General features: G+C 33.9%; 1 protein-coding gene across 29 annotated transcripts in view; it reads left to right on the forward strand.

The window, feature by feature from the left end:
• Window positions 1-15,528, forward strand: part of bt (projectin protein bent) — a 173,325-nt gene that overhangs the window by 155,817 nt on the left and 1,980 nt on the right. For 28 of the 29 annotated variants that reach the window (XM_087356134.1, XM_087356133.1, XM_087356138.1 and 25 more), the window contains 18 exons: window positions 1,048-1,374; window positions 1,585-1,650; window positions 2,368-2,665; window positions 3,648-3,781; window positions 3,877-4,084; window positions 4,420-4,572; window positions 5,047-5,273; window positions 5,638-5,928; window positions 6,388-6,581; window positions 7,490-7,667; window positions 9,042-9,098; window positions 11,292-11,419; window positions 11,795-11,930; window positions 12,465-12,610; window positions 13,056-13,212; window positions 13,478-13,597; window positions 14,035-14,232; window positions 14,684-14,797. In XM_087356134.1, the coding sequence (XP_087212260.1) occupies window positions 1,048-1,374; window positions 1,585-1,650; window positions 2,368-2,665; window positions 3,648-3,781; window positions 3,877-4,084; window positions 4,420-4,572; window positions 5,047-5,273; window positions 5,638-5,928; window positions 6,388-6,581; window positions 7,490-7,667; window positions 9,042-9,098; window positions 11,292-11,419; window positions 11,795-11,930; window positions 12,465-12,610; window positions 13,056-13,212; window positions 13,478-13,597; window positions 14,035-14,232; window positions 14,684-14,797 (3,132 nt within the window). The remainder of the gene's footprint in view (window positions 1-1,047; window positions 1,375-1,584; window positions 1,651-2,367; window positions 2,666-3,647; window positions 3,782-3,876; window positions 4,085-4,419; window positions 4,573-5,046; window positions 5,274-5,637; window positions 5,929-6,387; window positions 6,582-7,489; window positions 7,668-9,041; window positions 9,099-11,291; window positions 11,420-11,794; window positions 11,931-12,464; window positions 12,611-13,055; window positions 13,213-13,477; window positions 13,598-14,034; window positions 14,233-14,683; window positions 14,798-15,528) is intronic. The other variant, XM_087356141.1, reaches the window with a different exon arrangement.

Here is a 15,528-nt window from a genome sequence, read left to right on the forward strand (position 1 = left end):
GGACAACTGGTTTGTTGAAACTTTACGTTTTAGACCAAACAGAGCACTTTCCACGTTCAAAATGTTTTCTTCGTCACGTTCACTAATATTAAACGCATAAAAGAACGACTTCACTTTCGCCAATGCAGCGTGCGCTTTGGCAAAACTCGGCAAAGCTTCGGGCTCGCATTCGTCGTCTTCCTCTTCCTCACCACTCCCACCCCCTTTGCGGACAATAACAGGAAGAATGGAAATACTATTACTGCCGAACTCAACGAAACGTAGCTGTAGAAGACCCTGAACCGCTGGAAACGAGATGAACCAGAAGAATGAAAAGTGCCGCCAGCCTTTCCTTTGTACTTGTAATAAAAGCATTTGTGAAGAAATTCACACTGCACATGCCATCTGGCATCGCTGGAACGAAATATGAGTGCACCCTAATTAAAATCGTAAAATTTCTGACAATGAGCACCGCCATTCACTCCAACTATCACCCCTGCACCGCTGACCCTCATTCCAAAAGAATGTGCTGGTTGGGCGACATAACAGGTTACCGCTACTGCGTATTCCAAAAACATTGTGCATCTTCCGGCATTAATTTATCTCAAAACCCAGCATTTTAAATTCTCAGAAACGATCATTGCGGGAAAATTGTGGGACGGGACTAAGATTTTTGAACGATCGATGCGATAAAACGATAGTTCGAGGAACGATAGAAGCGGGAAAATGTAACATTATTTTATATGGGATGTATTCGGGACCGAACAAAACGGACGATGCATCCGGGAAAACGATAGTTCCGGGAACGATGGATAGAGGTTTCACTGTATTCTGTAAGCACATAGCAAAACTTTGCTCCAAAAATTTCAGCCTTCTCTAACTGTTACTTTTAGCATTAAATCTGATTCTGCTGTTCAGAAAAATGAAGCCATTATTAAAACTGGATAGAAAGTTTGCTTATAATTTTTTGTGGACATAAATTATATTTGATGTTATACTGCAGTAATAGCAAAGCATATTATTTTCTAAATCAACCAGATTCTGTTAGATGTCCATTTTATCTTTTAGATCGACCAGATCCTCCTAGATATCCAACTGTGGACAATATTGGCCATGACTCCTTGGCACTGACATGGAAACCACCAGGTTGGGATGGTGGAAGTAACATCACAAACTATCTGGTAGAAAAGCGAGAACATCCCATGTCCAGTTGGATCCGTGTGGGTAGCACAAGATTCACCAACATGGCTATTACAGGCCTCAGTCCAGGACACCAGTATGAGTTCCGTGTCTATGCAGAAAACATATATGGTCGAAGCGATCCAAGTGATGTGACAGGTCTTGTCAAGACCAAGGATAGTTTAAAGAAAGCTATCAAGAAAAAGCAGTATGAAGGTAGAGTGTTGTAGAAAGTTTGCATAATAAACATGATTGTAATTTTTTTTATAGTATACTCCAACTACTCTTGACACCCACATCAGGTTTCATAAGATCTTCTCTTAGACTATGCCATTGTTGGACTACCAGTATTATAATTTATTCGTGCTGAAACTAGTCAATAACAGTTAATATTTGAATGTGACGTGTACTTGGTATTTTTTACAGTGGATGCTACTGGAAAGAAGATTCGTGGCCAGGCAGATGGAAAAGTGAATGACTATGATCAGTATGGTAAGTAAACATTTACAACAAATTAATTGTTTCTTTTGTCAGTTGAATTTTTTCAAATGCTGGGAGTTAGAAATCTCTAGAATTATAAACAATGAAAATAAAAGAGAAGAAAAGAAGAGAGGATGTTATTATAGCTGCAGCCATTGAAGTGACTGGTAATGGACTAGATTACCATTGCTAAAGTCCTTGCAGAAGTATTGAGATTTTATCATTACCATCATATCCATAGTGGCTTGGGGTGACTGTCCTGTTTGGTGGGTACAAAGGATTGTTTCACGACAGCTGGAGAGTAAAACTGACCACTCACTTCCGTTTACTTCCAAGATCAGGAAAGCATCCCAATATGCCTTTGTGTCATAGCACTTTTGCACAAGTTTAACATAACCTTTATATGAGACTTGACATTCTAACAGCAGTGAAGCTGAAAATGTTTGTCTTCTGGGTTGTAATGGTATGTGAGCTTTCAGGTTGATAATAACATTTTGGAGGAACATCTGCCTCCATCTTCAGACATGAAAATGGAGGCAGTATGTTTGTCAAAAACATTGGTATCCTTTGTAATTCTGAGGAAAAGAGGATAATATGTAATAATATCATAAAGATTGATATACTGAATCTTAAAACGTTTTTAGTTTGTCTTTATAAAACTGTAAATAAGTAGTTTTGCTATAATGAAGATATTGTTGATCGCATGAATGACAATTTCCTGTGTTTCAGTGTTTGATATCCACTCCAAGTATGTGCCTCAGCCAGTAGAGATCAAGAGCACAAGTGTTTATGACCTGTATGATATCCTTGAAGAAATTGGCACTGGGGCATTTGGTGTTGTTCACCGATGTCGTGAAAGAAAGACTGGAAATATCTTTGCTGCTAAATTCATTCCTGTTTCTCATGCTATGGAAAAGGAGTTGATAAGGAAAGAGATTGATATAATGAACCAGCTTCACCATCCTAAGCTTATTAATCTTCATGATGCTTTTGAAGATGATGATGAAATGGTTCTCATCTTTGAATTGTAAGTTTACTATTGTAATAGTACTTCATGCAAACAGGTTCATTATTATGATTATATGGTAGCATAAGTAAATCAATAAACTGGTATGAGACAGTAAGTATTCACAAACTGTCTGTGTAATTCAATAATTAATATGTATGCATTTAGAGCATTTGTACATTTTACTAAATGCTAATTATCAATACGAACAAAACGAATATATAAATATTCTTAATACAAGTCTATGGAAATTCAAAAGATCATTACAAAACCTTCCCAGAAATGATATAAACAATTTTGTATTTGGTTTTAGTCAAATATTTTGTTGAACTTGATACAGATCTTAAGTAAGCTGGCCTTATCACATCAGAATACAAAAAAATGTAATTGGTGAGTCAAGGTGTTAAGGGTATTAATTTATCATATTCCTGTAGGAACTGAGTAGACCTAGAATTACAGAAATCTACGAGAATATCAGGCAACCTGTCTAAGCTATTCTGCAAGTAATGCTGCATGGGTTGATATTTCATGTACATTGGTTCAGTTTTGGAAGTTAGAAACAAATGTTCATGCACAGACCTCATTGCAAGGACATGTAGTAATAAGAAGTATTTACTCTGTGAAAGACAGGTTTCTTTAGGTTTTCTTCCATTTTTCATTTCCAATCTTTGCATTCTTTATTGATAATTCAAATCACTCTATGTAACATAATTCTCAAATGCTACATTTTGTACAGTGAAGTCTTATCAGGTAATCAGCCATATTAGTAAAGACTAAATTCTAAGACTATTTGTGCCTCAATGTGAGACAGTTTCTTAAATGTCAAACGTTTAATCTGTGTTGACATTGTTGATCACCTGAGAATACTCAATTTTGTTTAGTTACTGCAAGAACTTTACATTTTACACTTGAGTCATATTTCTTTTTTGTCTGTTGTCATTCAGTGAGAAAATGTTCAATTCAGAGACCTGTCCTGTATAATTTAATTTAATTTTGTTCACAGTTTGTCAGGAGGAGAGCTTTTTGAGCGTATTACAGCTGAAGGTTATTCTATGTCAGAGGCTGAAGTAATCAACTACATGCGCCAGATATGCGAGGGAGTCAAACACATGCACGAGAAGAACATAATTCATCTGGGTAGGTAACATAAAATGTTAGAGATTAGGTTATCCATATATTATTTTGAAAAACTCAACACTAATACAAACAAACTGATTAATATTTCTCAATAGACATCAAGCCTGAAAATATCATGTGCCAGACAAGAAACAGTACAAATGTGAAGTTGATAGACTTTGGGCTTGCAACAAAATTGGATCCCAATGAGGTTGTCAAGATTTCTACAGGGACAGCTGAGTTTGCTGCCCCAGAGATTGTGGAGAGAGAACCAGTGGGTTTCTACACTGATATGTGGGCAGTTGGTGTTTTGGCTTATGTCTTGTAAGTACAGTCACATACCTGTTTAGAAGCTTATTACACGTTACAATTCTTGTACAGAGTTGTTCCAACAATGACTGACTGATGGATATGGATGGGCCTATAAGATGTTCTTCACTCATGCTAGAGCTTGGAGAATGCCTAAAAGTCAATGAGGGTCAGCTTTAATAGCTACTTGGTGGAATATTGCTTTTAGTTTGGTTGACAGTTGCCGTGTAAAGAAGTCGCTATGTACTGTATACTACATGCATTGTATGGCTAAAAGTGTAACTATAATAGCTTGCAGAGGTATTACTTTTGTTTTTTAAGTATGTGTTGCTCTCGTCTTTTACATTCAGGTTGAGTGGTCTGTCACCATTTGCTGGTGAAAATGATATAGAAACTCTGAAGAATGTCAAAGCCTGTGATTGGGACTTTGATGAAGAAGCCTTTGCAAATGTTTCAGAGGAGGGAAAAGATTTTATTAGAAGATTACTAGTAAAGAGCAAAGAGTAAGTATCTTTAGCTGAACTAGAAGTTTTATACAGTTTCAGAATGTTTCACTGTGGTATTTACTACTGAACAGCTGCATTAAATCCAGTTTTCCTCTGAGATTTTCTTTATAGATATATTTCCAGCTTCATCACCGTTGCAGTGAAACTAAAGACAGTTCCAACTAGTATAATGAGTAATTGTTTTCATGAAATCCTTCATTATGCTCGATATGTAATTTCACTGATTTGACAAATATAAAACAGTTTACTCAACCACTCATTTCTCAACTTTTAGCTTCAAATGAGCACATTTATGAATATTTAAGTACCAATTGATTTTAGAATCCAACTATATTTTATACCCATTTTTCAGAAACTGAGGAACTAGACATGAGATCATATATAATTTAGTCAATCTACTCTCTTTGTTCCATGAAAATTAACAGTTAGTATCTGTATATTAACAAAGTATTGATGTTATTTTTTGAACAGGAAACGCATGACTGCACATGAGTGCCTATTGCATGCCTGGCTGACTGGTGATCACAGCAATCGTACTGACATTATCAGCTCTTCCCGTTACACCAACATGCGGGACAAGATTCGGGCAAAATATTCAGACTGGGACAAGTTCGTTCTTCCCATTGGCCGGCTAGCAGAATACAGCTCACTGCGAAAGTTGCTGGTTGATAAATACCGTATTTATGATTCATCATTTGGTAAGAAATATTCTGCTAGTGTAATATTAAGTGCAATTATCAAAATCATTTGTAGCCCCTGTGTGAAGTAATGCAGGTATAAAAATTCTGCTTCATAAAGCAGTGATTTAGAATGCCATAAAAATCTATATATTTTAAAGCCATATAGATTCAAACCATTTATAATTATTGAGTTATTATGATGTTAAACATATCTGAAATATCTTCTATAAAGACAGATGTTACATGATTCAAATGTCTTTAATTTCAAGCTTCTAGAAACATAACAGGATCATAATTCCTACCCACTATAATGAATGAAACATTGTAAGACTCATATAAGCATTTATTTATTCATCAATGCACTGAACTTTGTATATTACAGACCGAAGACAAGCAGCTCCACGATTTGTTATAAAGCCACAGAGTGCATTTGCTTATGAGGGTCAGAGTGCCAAATTCTCCTGTCGTGTTATTGCAATTGCTACGCCAACACTGACTTGGTACCACAACAATTCTGAGCTAAGACAAAGTGTTAAGTTCATGAAACGTTATGCTGGTGATGATTTCACATTTATAATCAACCGAGTGAAACTTGAAGATCGTGGAGAATACATCATACGTGCAGAGAACCATTATGGTTACAGAGAAGAAGTTGTTTTCCTCAATGTTCAGCGTAAGTTCCTTAATGAAAATATAAATTTTAACATATATTCAGTATGGAATGTGTAAGAAATAATTAATTACAATATATAGTCATGAATCAGATATCTTATGAGGCACTTGAGATATATTTTATGCCAGATAATGGAGGATAGACCACACATACACATCCTAAGAGGCCCTAGAGTGACAGAATTTTTAATCATAATTTACAGTAAAGTTTTATCATCAAATTATTAAATTATTATGTCCATGTTAACCACAAAGACTTTGTTACTACAACATTACAGTTAGGAAGATCTCTTAGCAAATGATTATGTATGCTTATGTATCAGACACTTCTGTAATAGTGTGTAGCACTGGTGGTGTGACAACAGGTGCACTTCTATAGAAGTCTGTAGCTGTTCAGCGTGTTAAATGACAAAAAATTGGTGCCTGGTGAGAAGTCATAATCATTGCATTATATTTCCAGCTGTTCCAAAAGTTGTACCACAGTACAGACCAGAAGTACAGCCAGTGCGTCGTCGTGAAGCGCTAGGCTATACTTTGTGGCAAGAGGAAAAAGAATCTGCTCCAGTCTTCACATTCCTGTTGCGACCTAGAGTAATGCAGATTCGACAAACTTGTAAACTCCTCTGTTGTCTTAGTGGCAAACCTCTTCCAACAGTAAGTTTTACATGAAATCAGAACAATAGACAACCACTTACAATGGTGGTGAGCAACACTTTGTGGCCTTAGGGCCTGCTTGTACAGTCTGTGGTGTAGTTTATGGAAATGTTTTTTATTGTAATGAAACCCAAGGAACCATTCTTTGTAGAATTCTGCCATCATCCATACAGTAGCATTAACTTCATACTCAGAGAGAAAAATTGTAATCATCTTGAAGAAACTAGACCAGGGTCAGTGGCATTTCAGCACACTACATATTTTGACTGTATACTTTCCTATCATCAGTGACATTTGGTTTTCAGGTTGTGGTTAGGTTGTAAAAATTTCTCCTGTCATTAGCCTTACAAACATTATTTTTGGTATAATACTGCAAAATCCTCTATCTATGCATAAGCTAGGCCATGCATCCATCCACATTTTATGCTCTATAGAAAGGTGTGGCCAAGTGACTATACAGTACTTGCTTCACAACATAGAAGAAATGCACTGATCAGAATTTGTTTGTTCGGAAACTTGTAAACATCCTAGTCATTAAATTTGAACTTCCCAATATAAATATGCGTTCACATCATGCAACAGTACTTCCTCATAATAAAATAAAAGGTTTTTCAAATACATTGAAATAGTAGTTAAATATTTTATAAAATATATATAAAAACTTAAAAAGTCCCATTCTCATGATGATGACAATATTTCAGTTACACCTTGCATGTTTTTGTTTCAGTAAACAGATTAGCCTATGTTATTTTCGTCAGTGACGTGAACTTGATTTTTATGTCATTCTCTTGTTTATTTCTTTGTGCCATACTAGCAAGAGCTACATTTTTACTTCATCCTAATTCTTACTGGTATATGCTAAATAAGTAAGCATTTTTCAGAGTATAAGAGGCAGTTTTTGTTAACAGGTAAAATGGTTCAAAGAGAAGAGGGAATTGACAAAGTACGAATACAATATGACACATGCTGATGGACTGGTTTTTATGGAAATTGTAGACTGCAAACCTGAAGACTCTGGGAAGTATCGCTGTGTGGCAACCAACATTCATGGCTCTGATGAGACAAGTTGTGTAGTTATTGTTGAAGGTATGTTTGTTGTTCTCGTATTCAACATATTACTGTTACCTATATAATTGTCAATGATAAGAAATTTGATACTCTTGTTTTTCCTGCATTATATTTTTGGTTACATGTCAGTAAATCATCATGTCTGAAGGATTTCAGTTTCATAATTCTGAGATTCATGTAGTGTTGCTTTTTCCGTTTCCAGTCATACTCTGGTAATTATAACATTACAAATTACATGCCTAAATTGATTTTATACCATCTCTCATAATATGGTATAATTAATCCCTTTGCATTTATGACAGAAGAAATTTAAAGAAAAATAGTTGTCTCCAGTTTCATCTTCGTATGAATATCATTATGTATGATTTGAGATGCTGACAGTGGTGAAGATGTCAATATTGTTCTGGGTTCAGGACCTTAACCCTTAAGATGGAGACAATATGTTTATCTGAAATGTTTGTTCCTACCTACGAGTCCACATAATGTCACAACCGAGATTGATGGAAATTCATTAAATTCTTCAAGAAACAGACTTGTCAGACCACCCTAAAATAATTCTCATTCTGAACATTGATTAAATTCTGTTCTAGCTAGGTCTAAAAATGATAAAAACTTGAAGAAAAGCCAAACAAATTGTAGTGGTTAGATTACACAGAACTTTTGTATTTTTAAGAAATCATTTGTCACCAATACCATTACAGTTAGTGTGACAAAGGTTGGCACATTCCCATGTTTGTTTAATATTTTTTTAGTCTTTATGTATAAGGCTCAGTAGATTTTGCAGGTAGTAAATTTGGATATTATTTCCCAGCAGCCTAATGGTACTCAAGCATGTAATTTGTGATACAGTGCACTCTAAAGGCAAGTAAAGTCTCTGTCAGAAATATACAACATGTACATGAAGGTTTCTTTGGTGCTTTATAAGATTTTCATAATAATCAGGCCTTCTAATCTGGTTGCATTTAACATGACTTCAAGAACTTAAAAGTATAGTTCAGAATTTTTCAGCAGGCCTTTTATGTAGTTAGCAGGAACTTTTCTACTTGTAAAAGAAGCAACTGAAATACCTGAAATTATAAAGTAATTGTATGTCTTCAGTTATTTTCACAGAACTTGTACTTGGTGGGATTATTTTATTAATTAGTTAGTAATCTGGTTACACTATCATATTACTGTCTCACATTTTGCATATGAATTCTGATATGCTTTAGAATAAAGTTTTCATAAGCATAGAACACAGTTTAGTTATTCTCTTCATATATTTGAAAACTTCCTTATTTAACAATATTATTTCAATAGACATTATGTATTAATATGGTATAAGTAGTACAAGGTATGCTAGTTGACTGTTACTTTGCTGTAATGATTTTCATGCTCTGATTCCTTCCTTAGGCTTTGGAGAGAGTGCTGAGCAAGCTGAGTTAGCTAATAAGTTGATGTACTCTGGAGGTAACCCACTACCATCTTGCTATTAGTTTAACTTCATTAGCTGTACATAGTCTAGTTATTTTAATAATTCTTTCTTTCATAGCTGTTGATTTCCTTTAAATATTTCATTTGTAGCAGTAAACATATTAAGGATATTCAAGCTATAACATTACTTTGCCGTTATTGAAATATGAATCAACTTGAACAGGTGCAACTTGAAATTTTTGTAGCGTATTTGTATGTGCATGTGACACATACTTTCTCCTAAAGTCATCTTGCATTTTTACGCCAAAGGTTTGTGATGTAAATTAGTCATCTACAAAAATGTAATAAGTTAGAAAATGCTTACTTTTTCATATTTCAGTATGCTCTGAGATGGAGAAGAACATAAACTAATATTGAATTACTGAAGGACCGTTAATGTCTTCTACTGTCATTGTCGCAATTTTTTATTTGTTCTTTACTTATGTATATTTCCAGTATAATTTCAGTAACTGTTAATGTGTAAGAGAATATCTGAAAAGTAAAATTAATGTGGTTGAAAGAAAAATATTAAATTCTTGGACAGAAGCAGAAATTAATTTAAGAAGTTGTACCTGCCTATAAACTAACTTGGTAATAGATGCAAATAGTGAATGCATATAGAGTTAATTATGTTATGCAGACTGAAGTAATCAGCCTAGTCATGCTTCTGACCATGAAAATAGCCATTATGATGGAAGAAGGGGGTCCACTTCCCAGCACAGACAGGAACTTTATTTTCACTGCCATGATGAGATTAGCTATGTTAAGCTGATAATTCATCGTAATCTTGAACTAAGGTTAAGAGTGCATTGAGTTTAACCTCCACTTTCTTATGCATTTTATGGCATTGTGCTTTGGCACAAGAGACATTTTACATTTATATTTTTAATTGTAATATTTATAATACAGGATTAATCACCAGAATTTTCATTAATTTGGAATTAATTCTAAAAGTAATAATAGATATAATGAAATAATTACAATTTAAAAGTATGCTACATAATTACTAAAAATGATCATTATTATTTTCATCTCATGCTTTTCAAATACTTGCATATCCTTATATTTGCTTGCAATATAGATATTGCTTCCATATTACCATTTTAGTTTAACCTTTTTTGTCTGTGGATTGCCACTTATGTGGGATTTAGCTCAGTGTGCATTGCACAAGGATTCAAAACATTTACCATTACAATAAGGGTTAAAAACATGGTTATATGTTAATTTTCTGCTGACCCTGTATTTTAAGCTATGTAGTGATAAATTTTGAATAATGTAGCAGTTGTATTTCGAAGTTATGATTTATTTATTTATTTTGTAAACTGTACATATGCATCCCAAGTAGAAAATACAAAATTAAAATATTAATGTACAAGTTAGCCAATTTGGACAAGTATTTCTAACACTTACAGAATGCTATTACCTGTTGCAAATTGAAAAGAACTTTACTTTCTTTCACTCTTCTTTTCTTATCTTCTCTTGCCTTAACTTATTTTTCCATTTCTTTTCTTGTCCCCCAGTGTAGCAAATTCTAGTGGTCTTCCCATGCAGAATTTAATGGACCAAAATTTTTGGATCTTTATTGTGAGCTATTTTAATGGACTGTGTATTTCCTGGTTAATGGTGCTTAACAATGCATCATTTAAGTTTGTATAAAGAAATTGGATTATAGGCACAACCAAATTTTGCACAGAAAGTACATTCATATTTCTCTTTATTTTGTTAGCGTACAAATGAGGCCATTGCTTGTCCTGTTATCTTAGAACATAATAATTCCAGATCTAGTAGTCTTCCAGTTACTAGTTTGTACAACTTCCTCTGCTTCCTTATGGTAATGTGTTTTGGCAGTTAATGTTAGTATTTAGGTAATATAAAAAAGTATATTTACAACAAAAAATAGTGATAATGGTTAATATGGTATTACTATCCATATAACAGTGGAATAAATTACTGTTATTAGCACACAAATGTAGATGACAAATGAAGCATTAGGTGTAATTCATCTCTTCAGCTCTTGCAGTACTTTGATATTATTTCATTCTTTTACTTTGTCAGTAAATTATTCTATTACATATCTCATTTTAATTGTTTTTCTTGTTCTTCTTTTCACTGTCCACAACAATATCAAGTATATGAACTAGTAAAGTATGTGTTCCATACAAGTTGAGTAGTATATTTAACCTTTTACAGACCGCAGATATATTGAAAAACCTAGTAGACCAGCACCCCAGTCTGTCACAGTCAACAAGTCAAGTTACAGCAGCACAAGCAAATCCTCATCTAACCAACACAGCAGTTCTGTTCAAAGCAGTTACAAGGTAAAAACATCCCAGTGTTTAAGAAACTGCAACTGAACTGAATCATTATCACAGTCTGGCAAAAGTTAGTGTATAACGTTACTGTATTTTATATTTATTAACAAATTTCTTCATCTGCTATCAGCTCCAAAGAAAATAATTATCTTAAACTTACAAATATAATAACTGACTTTAGAACATGCATGAAGCTCATTTTGATATTGTTTTCATGCATTTTATATATGTTACCTATTTTCTAAAGGGCTTTAATGTACTTACAGTATTTGATGTAATGTGCATCATCTTACAACAAAGCCAGTGGCTCACATTCTACTTTATGTATATTATCGAGCACATTAAAAATAATTATAGTAATTTATGGCTTTTGTGTAACAGTCTGCAGCCACAATAGCAGTGAGCAGTTCAAATACTAATGACACATCAGACAAGCGCACTATAAGAAAATATGGAAGCAAATTGGATGCAACTGATAGTCCATCAAGGTCACGTAGTGCAACCAAAGAACTAATATGTAAGTAACTGTGATCCTATGTTTCTTCTTTGACTTTTGCCTTTCATTCCATGAAGCTAAATCATGTATCAAACTTATGTAAGTATATTTATGCCATCAGTTTAAGTTTGACCACATCAAGTGACAATAAAATACCACAGTCAAGTTAGGGATTCAGATATAGCTGTTGAGCATTCCTTCATTCCCTCTACTTAAGCATTTCTTACGCTCTTAATTTATTTTTCTACCAGTTTATAATTCACTAGTGACCCTTTCTATAACTTGAACATCCATTTTAATTTCTTTGAACTGGTAACAATGAAGTCTGTTGATTTGTTCAGTATATGAGCATAATTTAAATAAAAGTATTTGTTTTACTGTAACATCTTTTCAATTTTTTTTCCCCTTGAGTTGACCTTTTGCAACCTGTGCCTAATATTAATCCCAGTTGGAAGGATTTACAAACTTTTCTTCTATTTGAGATTTCTTCTAGTTTATCTTATCTGTTGTTTGACATGTGCTGTAACATCCTATTACATCATTACTTTATTTTAGTACCCCCAGATGATTCACTGATGTGTAAACCTGAATTCACCCAGAAGCTTCAAGATTTAACAATCAGTGATGGAGATCAACTTCATCTTACCTGCACAATAAAGGGAGACCCTGAACCTCAGGTCAAGTGGACAAAGAATGGCCAAGTGTGTATATGTAATTACTACTAGAAAACATAAATTAATGTAGCTATGGAAATAATTACAGTCTGGAATGTAATTACACTACTCATAGTTTGACAACACATCCAAATAAAATTGTATCTCTAGCTTGATCTTTTCCACCATTTGTCTCAACACTGTACTTGTCTTTTTCTTGTTATTCTTCTTCTCCTCCTGCTGCTCATTTTTCTAGCATTGTTTCTATTTCATACAGCTTGATGGTTAAATATTACAAGTTTTTAAGATTATTTATGTTTTCCTGAGGCTAGCTGGCATAGCTCAGTCAGTATAGTTACTGGCTACGGACTGGACGACCGGGGTTCGATCCCTGATTCTTTTGTTATTCCCTGAATTGAAAGACAGCTTTTGGTATACATAATCAAAGTGCATACTTACTGGTGCATTTGTAATGAAGTTCAATTGTTCCTAGGCACTAAGTTCTTCTGATATTGTGGACCTGAAATATAAGGGTGGAGTTGCAGCACTTACAATAAATGAAGTGTTCCCAGAGGATGAAGGTCATTATGTGTGTGAAGCCACCAACTCGATGGGTACAGCAAAGACAACATGCAAACTTACAGTGAAGCGTAAGTGTGAAATATCTTCTAGGTTGGAGTATCTGTTCAAGATGATTTACCATGTAATTTTCTTTCATTGCATTATTATAAATAAATTTAAAGTACCAAATATATATTACCTTAGGAATGTCATCAAATGTTGTCCAGAATGTCTTGTAAGTTATAAATTAAGGATATCTCTAACTAAAAGTAATTAGAAATGTCTAGTAATATCTTAATTATTCTAATCACGACACATGAGAAATGTTTTCTGATGTTTGCTGTTTCTTTTCAGCTATGCAGAATTCAGGAAGCAAAGCAAAAAGTGGGGACAGACCTCCAAAGATTGTCAGCCACTTGAAGTCAGAATATGTAAAAGATGGTGAACCTGTTATATTGTCATGCCGAATTATAGGTATGTTGAATAGTTTTAGTTAAACACTTGAATCCTAGAAATCTGATTATAAGTATTCTTATCAGCTTGGCTTTGTGGTTCAGTGATTATTGTACATCATAGGTTATATTGATTTTCATTTGATGGCACACGATAAATACTAAATATTTACACTTTCATGGCAGTTGATGATTGATACTCCATATAAATTACAGTTTTACATAAGTAAAACCATTAAATGACTTGAATAGTATAAAGAAAAAGATATTTTATTGTAATTTAATGGGCGTTGTTAATTCACCTTGAATCCATCTTAAACATCCATCCTCAACAAAAAATATGTTTAATATTTGGTCTATAAACAAAGAAATGTGTTTATGTATTATTTTATTAGTTTATTTCATTAAGGAATGTTAGTGTTTTTATTTATTTTATGTACAACACTTTTCTTTTAACAGGTGCTCAGAAGTTTGATGTAATATGGCTTCATAATAACAAAGAAATAAAGCCAAGTAAAGACTTTGAATATACAAATGAAGCTAATATATACAAACTGAATATAGCTGAGATTTTCCCTGAAGATTCAGGTACATACACATGTGAAGCATTCAATGATGCAGGGGAATCCTTCAGCAGCTGCACTCTGGTTGTCTTAGGTACGTTTCAAAACCCTCATATGTTTGAGACTGTCTTACCAAGTGCAGATTTAAGTTACCTTCACATTTGTATCATGCATTTAAATTTTTCTCTTTGTATGCTGTATATTTTTGGCATTCATAACGAAGTAGTTTCAGTACCATTCAGCCTTTCTTATGTCACATGTCAATCGAAAATTTCCATGGAATTTTTAAAAATAACTTTTAGCTCATTGGAATGATTTTTTATCAAGTCTCTCTATTAAAAGGATGGTTGATTTTACTAGTGGTAATTCATCTTCTGTACTTCTTAAAATGACCAGTCTTAAATTTATTGAAATGCAGTCTTTAATTCTGCATGCCTTATTTAATGATAGCTAAATGGAAATTTATTACTGCTTGTGTAGAACGTTTATGTTAATCTTGAATGGGCAAAATTATGATATACTCATATATTTGTTAAATGTTTCAGTACCAAATGAAGAGCCAAAGAGCCCTGTGTTCAAAACATTCCCGCAGTCTGCCACTGTCCAGGAAGGGGAGAGCGTCAAGTTTGAGTGTGAAATTGAGAAAGTGCCACAAAAAGGTGAGTTCTAGTTATCATGTGCATCATTTTAACTGAATAAGGGCCATGGCACATTAACTTTTCAAATTTGCAAAGTTATGAAAACCTGACGACTATTCTCCTATCCGAAGCACAAACAAAAATTGTGAAGTTGTGCTATGGGTGTATGAGGTAGAATACATGTATGATTTTATCAGATATTAAAATACTAATTTTCTTGTAATATTAAGTCTCTTCATGTGGGATGTGAATTCATATCTGTATTTTAAGAAGCTGTTGGTAAATACAATTATACATATCAATTTGTTAAATTTTACATGGGTCTTTATTATTACGCAAACACATTCATTGACATACCAGGGACTTGATTTAAAATGTATAATAAATATTTATCATCAACTACTACAAGGATTGGGCCTATTGACCCGTTCTGGGACAGTTGCTCAAGGCAATGTCCTTATTAGTCTTGTAAGGTGCATTTGAGTAGTGAGTGACAAACCCACTGCCTCTCCACAATTTCTACTCAATCCTGATTTGTCTGCTAAAGCCATCTAGTACAGAATCAAGAGAGACATGGGTGAGAAATGGCCACTGAATTTTGCTTACAAAACATCTCATAAGGTTCTTTTACATGCCATAAATCTACGAAAGAAGTTGTGCTACGGATTTTTATCACCTTTAAAAATCCATCAACCTCGGCTGGGTTTGAACCCTCGAACCTTGGGTCCAGTGGCGAGCATGCTAATCACTGG

The sequence above is a fragment of the Zootermopsis nevadensis genome, unplaced genomic scaffold (genome assembly GCF_977971745.1).
Source record: "Zootermopsis nevadensis isolate Lab colony 2312 unplaced genomic scaffold, Znev_1.0 Znev_ptg000025l, whole genome shotgun sequence".
Lineage (NCBI taxonomy): Eukaryota > Metazoa > Arthropoda > Insecta > Blattodea > Termopsidae > Zootermopsis > Zootermopsis nevadensis.